This window comes from Xyrauchen texanus, chromosome 27 (assembly GCF_025860055.1).
Source record: "Xyrauchen texanus isolate HMW12.3.18 chromosome 27, RBS_HiC_50CHRs, whole genome shotgun sequence".
Taxonomy (NCBI): domain Eukaryota; kingdom Metazoa; phylum Chordata; class Actinopteri; order Cypriniformes; family Catostomidae; genus Xyrauchen; species Xyrauchen texanus.
The window spans coordinates 35,038,813-35,048,267 of record NC_068302.1 but is presented as its reverse complement, the minus strand read 5'-3'; the positions used below and the strand labels follow the sequence as shown (position 1 = coordinate 35,048,267).

Genomic DNA, 9,455 nt, shown 5'->3' with positions numbered 1-9,455 from the left:
ACACATTAATATGTAGATATTGATCAGTGTGTGTGTGTGAGCAAGTATGTGTGTGAATGTAGGCCAGTTCTGTATTAAGATTACATAAGAATTGGAGCTGGCAGAACCGCAGAGAGAGAACGGAAAGGAGAGAGAGACACAGACATGAAAACGGTGCTGTGCCGAAAGTGGGCACGCACTGTGCAGTCGTTCAGGACTCGCCATGGCTTCGTGAGTCTTATTTATAGTCTCTCTCTCTCTCTCGCTCTCTCCGTCTCTCTCTCTCCGTCTCTCTCGCTCCCTCTCTCTATGGGTTCTTAATCTTCTCCGCCACAGAACTTAATTAGATTGGAGGTCGGGTGGCCATGGGGAGAGATGAGTGTGAACTGGCTCCCCTTTGGTTGCTGTGTCCGCCTGCAGAGAGCACAGAGATGGAGGCGGCATGGAGGGGCGAGATTCGAGGTGCGGGGGGAGACAGAGGAGCTGAGGAACAGCTTCATCATCCTCTTCTCACCCAGCCGTGCGTCATGTCTGCTTAAACTGCTGGTGGGGGCGAACAAAATTAAATTTCCAGGGCTTGGTCCTCTGGGGATAACCCCTTCCCTCAGCTGCCACCTTAGAGAGAAGATTGTCTATTTACCCCATTCGTAGACCCCGATGTAGAGATCTGGTGGCTTGATTAGTATGGAGTTGGTTTGTATTTGCGTTAGAGGGCGTGTTTTGTGATTGTGTGCAAAGTTTTGTTGTGAGTCTCTGTTTGGTATGTTAGCAAAGTTGTGTGCTTAACCTGCTTGGGTTTTGTGGCTTGTTCATGCTTGTGGAAAGTTTTTTTTGTTGTTGTTGCATTTTGCAAGCTTCTATTGTACATTTTCTCATAATTGTAGTTGTGAAATTGCACTTCAGAAATGATAATGTTTTAAAAGAGATTGGACCGTAAACAGCTGATAGATTATTTAATAGCAAAATAACATGCAATATTTGAGAACACTTGAGAGATACGTGAGAAATAATGAGACTGTAATGCAGGTGCAGGTGTGTGTGGACTTCAGTGGCTCCTGTCGCATAGCGTAGGTTTTGCTGGCAGACGCTGCACTGCCTTTGTTGATCCATCTGCTGTACTGTATAAACACTCTTTCTGTCTGGGATTTCTGTTTTGCTCATTACCTTGATGGGCAGAGGGGTGCAGGTGTTTCAGTTTCTGTATCCCTGAGATGTGAGACGTATTTATAGTGTGACTGGCAAAATAGTGTGTGTGTGTGTGTGTGTGTGTGTGTGTGTGTGTGTGTGTGTGTGTGTGTGTGTATGTTTAGTAATATTTTGGATATTCACAATATATTTGCAGTGATTTAGTTGGCAATATGAAACAAACAGTGAATGTTAATATTTTATTATTAAAATGTTGTAGTATAAACAAATTCGGTAAATGTTAATCAAAACGCATCAGTAGGCTGAACAATATCAATAACATTGTGTGAAAAATAACATGGTGTGTATGTTTTACAGTAAAATTGTTGTGCCATCATTTTTGGGAGTGCCGTGCACCTTGATTTGGCGTTGAGATGTTTTGTGACTTGGAGTTGTTGATCTTTTTATATATTTGATTTGTGTTCATGTAATATGACTATTATAAACATATTGACATTAGTAATAGACTACGATATACATCCAGGCCAAGTAATCGACAAATCTTTGGCCAATTTGACATCGGCCCATAATTGAGCTTGGTTGATTTGATAACACTTATCTTTAAAATCTACTGACAGCCTTTCCAATAGATAATAAACATTTGAATGAGTAAATAAGTTAAATAAGTGTTTAGATTTGAGCAACATTTTGTACATCTCATTTGTCATAATTTAGTTGTTTTAGGGGTTGGACGATATGGTTATTTCACAATTCGGTTCGATGTACTATGTGAGGTTCACAATTCGATATCATTTTGGTTCAATATAACAACACTGATGAAATATATATTTTTTAGAAAAATGCAAAGTTTTAAGAGTTTTTCATATGCATTTCTCTATAAGAAAATATCACAAATAAACCTTTAAAAATTGTTGGCTACATTCAGGCTGATCGGGTGTAGGACTGTCACGATTCCCTTGTTGTCTGCCCTGTGTTTCACTAGTCTATTGTCTTGCACTACAATTCCCATGTTTCCCGGCCCTCATCATTCTGTCATTGTTCGCACCTGATTGTCGTTTGTTTTCATCATGTCTCTGTGTATTTAATCCCCGCTGTTCCTCCATTCCCTTGTCGGTCGTTGTTTCACTGTTTTGAATGTTTCAGATGTTTTGTATGTTTTCATGAATGTAGATGTTTCTATTTTACCTTTGCCCATCTTGGATGTTTCCCCAGCCTGTTTATTCTTTAAATAGTGTTCTTTTTTTTTTTAATTCTTTTTTTTTCGTGTTTTGGTTTTGTTTTCCCACCGTGGATGTTTCATTTGTTCCTGTTTGTTTTATGGTCACTCTAATTAATAATAAAGAACCCGCAGTTAGATCCCCATTCCTCGTCTGCCCTCGTCTGCATTCCTAACAAGGACAAGCATTATAACTGAACAGAAAATGCCCTGGAAAATTTTGCAATCAAAGCTCCTCTATAACATTCTGTGGACAGATGTGGACAATTTTTTGTGAGGAATATATAGAGTGTATATAGAGCAGTTATCATATTATTTGAAAGGGTTTAATTTTTTTTATTATTGTTTGTCATTATTATAATCATATTAGCTTTTTAAAAATTTAATAATTCTTCATTCTCAATTAATATTATGTCAAGAAAATGCATATCTGATAATTATATGACCTGTAAATGTAAAAAAAAAAAAAAAAATGGTTACAATTTACAAGTATTTACATTACATTAAAACAAGGTGACATTCCAGGTATTCCAGTAATTACATTTCTAAAATTCAAGAATCCTGTCATAGTCGTATTATTTTATTACTAAGAACATTCCTTCAATGTGCCATTGTTTACACTCTGGTGTTCTCTTGACAAATGGGGTGAGTGATTTAATGCTCTAGTGGGTATTTGGGTATAGTGTGTGTCATATGTATAATCTGTTGAATGAGGTTGTGTGGGCAGGCTGTTCAAATGTGTTATGATGACCTGCAGTCTTCTGGTTGGGTTTCATGCATTGTGTGGAAGGCTTCATGTAGATGAATTGTCGACATGAAACCGCTGACACCTTTCAGCTAATTGGAATCAGCAGGGTCCTCACGAGCTCCTTACGAAGTCCCTTTCCTCTGACATTGACCTGAGCTGGAGATATGAATCTTGATGTTGTTGTGAGGAGTTTTCTAAATAAGACTAGAGAGAGGACGGTTTTTTTGGGGGTAGGAATTTTTGGGTTAGGAAAGTATGATGGCTTCCTGCAGAGTCGTCTTAAGTACAGCAGTCATGGTTTTATATTTGTGGAGTTTTTGCTTTAAGACAGAGAGGTACTGGACATTTTTGGGAGATGGAGGGAAGATATGCAATTAGGACATATTGCAGGCCGGACTCGAAATGGTGTCACCTGCATAAGCACTAAGGCTCCAAATATTTGGATCATACACGCAAAACACTGCAGCAGGATTTTAAGGAGTGGATACATGTGTGATATATAAATATATTTCTCCTGGGATTGTCATGCACAACAGTCTCTTACTCCGAATGGTGCTACAAACATAAAAAATCCAGTGAGCGGCAGTTCTGTTGACTGAAAAGCCTTGTTGATGAGAGAGGTCAACAGAGAATGGCCAGACTTGTTTGAACTGACAAAGTCTATGGTAACTCAGATACCCGCTCTGTACAATTGTGGTGAGAAGATTATCATCTCAGAATGCTATGCGGGTTGGTGCTGTTTTGGTTGCACGAGGGGGACCTACACAATATTAGGCAGGTGGATTTAATGTTGTGTCTGATGTGTGTGTGTGTGTGTCTGTGTGTGTGTATAATATATAATATTTGTATATTTAAAGATAACTATGTATAATTATTTAATCATTATATACTGAATTATTGTTATATGAGGGACACCATGTAATTAATTTGATTAAAAATTGTAATCGATTGACAGCCCTAATATAAATATATATATATATATATATATATATATATATATATATACAGTCATGTGAAAAAGAAAGTACACCGTCCTTGAATTCTTTGGTTTTATGTATAAAGACATAATAAAAATCATCTGGTCCTTAGCAGGTCTTTGGTAAAAACAACCTCAGATTAAAAACAACACATGATATATTACACCGTTTCATGATTTATTTAACCAAAATAAATCTAAAATGGAGAAGCCATGTGTGAAAAAATAAGTACACCTTATGATTCAATAGCTTGTAGAACCATCTTTAGCAGCAACAACGTCAGTAAGTAATCGTTTTCTGGATAAGTTTCTCACATCGTTGTGGAGGAATTCTGGCCCACTCTTTACAGCGTTGATTCAGTTCATTGAGGTTTGCGGGCATTTGTTTATGCCCAGCTCTCTTAAGGTTTGAGGTCTGTATTTTACTGGGCCATTGCAGCACCTTGATTTTTTTTTTCTTTTTCAGGCATTCTGTTATAGATTTGCTGGCGTGCTTGGGATCATTGTCCTGTTGCATGACCCGATTGCGGCCAAGCTTTAGCTGTCAGGCAGATGGTCTCACATACAAGATAACAGAACAAGATACATTTAATTGAGAAGCAACATATAAGATATGAGACTCAAGACTTGCTTAAAGAGAATGTATCTTAAATATACATTAAGTGTATTTTTTACTTTGTTATACTTCTGCGAGAGCAGTAAAGACAAAATGTACTTATATTCAAGATCTATTCTCTAAAAGCAAGTATAAATATTATATTCAACATTCTCAGATAACAATTGTTTCTTCTGCAGTATAGTTGCTGAACAAAATGTGCGTTGTTTGGGTGAGGCTTGCAAGCAGAAGAACACCCATGAAGCATAGGGTGGCAGCATCATGTTGTAAGGGTGCTCTGCTGCAGGAGGGACTGGTGCACTTTACAAAATAGATGGCATCATGAGGAAAGAAAATTATGTGGATATATTGAAGCAAAATCTCAAGACATCAGCCAGGAAATTGAAGCTCTGTAGCAAATGTGTCTCAAAGTCAAGGTATCGGAGTGGTCATCACATAGCCCTGACCTCAATCCGATCTGAACTGAAAAAGCGTGTGTGAGCAAGGAGGCCTACAAACCTGACTCAGTTACACCTGTTCTATCTGGAGGAATGGGCCAAAATTCCAGCAACTTATTGTAAGAAGCTTGTGGAAGGCTACCCAAAACGTTTGACCCAAGTTAAACTATTTTAAGGCAATGCTACCAAATACTAACAAAGTGTATGTAAACTTCTGACCCACTGGGAATGTGATGAAATAAAAGCTGAAATAAATAATTCTCTCTACTATTATACAGACATTTCACATTCTTAAAATAAAGCAGTTATCATAACTGACCTAATACAGGGAATGTTTTCTATGACTAAATGTCAGGAATTGTGAGTTTTTTTGCAAAGGTGTTTGGAAACTTCTAACTTCAAGTGTGCGCGTGCGTGTGCGTGTGCGTGTGCGTGTGCGTGTGTGTGTGTGTTAGGGTTGCAACGGTATGAGATTTTCACAGTATGATAACCATCTCAGAAAATATCATGGTATACTTTTAGCAGTTACAATGACATTTAAAGGAGTCAAAACAGAAAGGTTTTTTTTTTTTTGGTTGAACAAATGCTTTATTATAATTGAAATTTGAAACCATTTTTTTAAATGGAAGTATGTGTCTCCCTTTTGAAAATAAATATAACAAATAGAATAAGAAAGCTAACAGAATTATAATAATAAACTGAATTATAAACATGATAAAAACAAATAGCATGTAACTATAACATGTTTTATACCTAAAGCATGTTAGTTTACATGTCCTAAATAGGCCATCGATTGGACGGCTGCCGAAATAACTTTAATGTGAGAACCACGTCATTGTTCTTTCCCTGCTGTCCGCGACACAGTCCGAATAGAACTGTGACCCACTTGGACGCGACCCACCAGTTGAGAAACACTGCTTTAGCTCACACACACTCACTTATATCAGACCGCCTCGCTTCTCTGACATTTTCTCCGCTGCATGTGTGTGTGTGTGTGTGTGTGTGTGTGTGTGTGTGTGTGTGTGTGTGTGTGTGTGTGGCGCAAGTTGACGAGTCTTAGGCATGCTGCGTGGAGGCATGAGGACTGCAGATGTGACCAGGGCAATAAATTGCAATGTCAGTACTGTGAGACACCTAAAACAGTGATACAGGGAGACAGGAAAGACAGCTGATCATCCTCACAATTACAGACCACGTGTAACAACACCTGCATAGGATCGGTACATCCGGATATCACACCTGCAGGACAGGTACAGGATAACAACAACAACTGCCCGAGTTACAGTATACCAGGAATGCACAATCCCTCCATCAGTGCTCGGAATGTGCGCAATAGGCTGAGAGAGGCTGGACTGAGGGCTTGTAGGCTTGTTGTAAGGCAGGTCCTTACCAGACATCACCGGCAACAACGGGCACAAACCCAGCTTCGCTGGACCAGACAGGACTGGCAAAAAGTGCTCTTCACAGATGAGTCACGGTTTTGTCTCACCAGGGGTGATGGTCGGACTGGTGTCTTTACACCGAGGCCTGTACTCTGGAGCGGGATCAATTTGGAGGTGGAGGGTCCTTCGTGGTCTGGGGCGGTGTGACACAGCATCGTCGGACTGAGCTTATTGTCATTGCAGGCAATCTCAACACTGTGCGTTACAGGGAAGACATCCTCCTCCCTCATGTGATACCCTTCCTGGAGGCACATCCTGACATGACCCTCCAGCATGGCAATGATTCCAGCCATACTGCTCATTCTGTGCATTATTTCCTGCAAGACAGGAATGTCAGTGTTCTGTCATGGCCAGCGAAGAGCCCAGATCTCAATCCCATTGAGCAAGTCTGAGACCTGTTGGATCGGAGGGTGAGGGTTAATGCCATTCCCCCCAGAACTTGCAAGTGCCTTGGTAGAGGAGCAGGGTAACATCTCACAGCAAGAACTGGCTAATCTGGTGCAGTCCATGAGGAGGAGATGCAATGCAGATGGTGGCCACACCAGATACTGACTGTTACTTTTGTAACAACTACTTGAAATAATATATATATATCTCACATTGTTAAGATTGAGCACACATTAACTTCGCACATTTTCTTTACCTCATCTGTACTTTGAATTAATTTTCTTTTTTGTTGTTTTTCATCAGCAACTGACTGTAAAGAACAGAAAGTGTATTAAATGAGACACTATTCAATGACAAATGGATTGTGTTGGATGTCGTTTTCAGACACGCATTAAAAAAAATTGTAAAACCAAACTTTTACTCTTAACACACAGCGAAAGAATCTCTTTGTTAGACTTTTTTGCCACTATACTTCTCAATCAATTGTGAGTCAGATCTGAATGATTTACCAGCCTGTGGCTAATCGCAGAAATATCTTTTGCATTATATGAAATTTGGTCGCATAGGTGAGTGATTTACTTCAAATGAATATCGTGACGAATTGGACAAAAAATAATTTCACCCAGTCCTAGTGTTTATTAACTTGGCCAAGCAAACTATATTAAGAAAAATTACTCCTGATGGTTGTTCATTTTAACATTTGGAAAGCCCTCTGGGACATTCCTGTGACTTTTGACACATTCTTTGATTTATGAAGCAAACAGCTTTGTAATTTTCCATTAGCTATGAAAAGTTTCCATAGTATTATAGAACAAGGAAGCAAGTCATTCGTGGAAACAGTCAGAACTCTGCATCACCTTCAAATGATGCAGCATCTCTCTCTCTCTCTCTCTCTCTCTCTCTCTCTCTTTCTGCCCTGTCTTATGATGAATATCCACTGCCCACACACAGAAAACAGAACAGGAGGGAAGGATGAGAGCTGTCTTACCCCATCAGCATCAGGCCCTTTATTTAGTTTATCTCTGTGGATTAGTTTTATTTGCTGCATAGCGCACTATCTTTGCGCTTGTGGAGAGCCAAACAAATGCACATGTCCACACTAATTGTATGCTCGTTTAGTAGTCTTAGGGCAGATATCTGCAGGCAGAATCCTCCAATTAGAACTGCACACCAACACGGATGGCTGAGATAGAGAGGAAAGTGTGTGTGTGTGTGTGTGTGTGTGTGTGTGTGTGTGTGTTGTGTGTATGAAAAGGCTAATAGGAAGGGGACAAATTAAAAAAATGAAATCAACAAAATGTCTATATTTGTGTTGCACATTTTTTTTCTCAAGAAACCACTGGTTCTGTAGATTCTTTTTGTAGTTATTTCTCTAAAGACACACATTGTGTTTGAAGGTTTGTCAGAGTTTTGATGTTTCTTTCTGTGATTGTTCATTCAAAGAGTTGTGTCAGTCCAAAATTGGTGGGGTAATTGGTACTTTTGTGTACTAACAATGTCCGACAGTGTCCATCATTGAAGATTTTTTTTTTTACATTTATTTTCTGAAAGCCATGAAAATTCCCACTACAGTCATTACAACCACATTTTAAATTCTGTATTGTGTTTATAGAGTTCTATTGTTGAAATTACGGTGATGGAAATATATATATATATATATATATATATATATATATATATATATATATATATATATATATATATATATATATATATATTTTTTTATTTTTTATTTTTTTAAATAAAATAGCCACCTCTTTTTTCTTGCTAAGATTAATTTTATAGCTAACGTTTTATGTATCCTAAATACACACAATGTAATAATGTTTTCACACTAATTTGGCAAAATTACAGCTTGATTGGAAATGATTGCCAATTAAAATGCTCTGCTCACAAGTGATGTTTACCTTGATGTTTTAAATATGCTATTAGTATTTTTATAATGGATTTTGATTGTTTAATATTAAAAGTCTGGGACAATGCTAAAACTGTCTAATCTTAATTATTTATTTATTAAATAAATAAATTGAAATCTGTTTTTAATTAAAAAAAAATAAAAAACCTGGGACTGTTTGTGCCCGAAGTTGAAGAAATGCACATACAAGTAATGTACAATTCATTTTATGTTAGTATAGTTATTTTAGATGGTTTAGATTTGTATTCCCATAAAGTAATTTGGATAATCCAATAAATTAAATATTTTGTATGTTTAATATATAGAGTATTTCTGTAACTGCTGATCTCCTGGGATTTTCACACACAACAGTCTCTAGAATTTACTCAGAATAGTGCCACAAACTAAAAACATCCAGTGAGGGGCAGTTCTGTGGATGGAAACGCCTTGTTGATGAGAGAGGTCAACAGAGAATGGCCAGACTTGTTTGAACTGACAAAGTCTATGGTAACTCAGATAACTGCTCTGAACAATTGTGGTGAGAAGAATAGTATCTCCGCTATTCTAAAATGCGGGTTGGCACTGTCTTGGCGGCATGAGGGGGACCTACACAA

General features: G+C 38.1%; 1 protein-coding gene across 1 annotated transcript in view; it reads left to right on the top strand.

Annotated features, from left to right (window-relative positions):
• The first annotated feature begins 343 nt into the window (after nt 1-343).
• LOC127620718 (tight junction protein ZO-2-like) overlaps nt 344-9,455 on the top strand; it is a 59,439-nt gene continuing 50,327 nt past the window's right edge. Inside the window, 1 exon segment of the mRNA XM_052093919.1 lies at nt 344-441. Within this exon segment, the coding sequence (XP_051949879.1) occupies nt 355-441 (87 nt within the window). The 5' untranslated portion in view covers nt 344-354.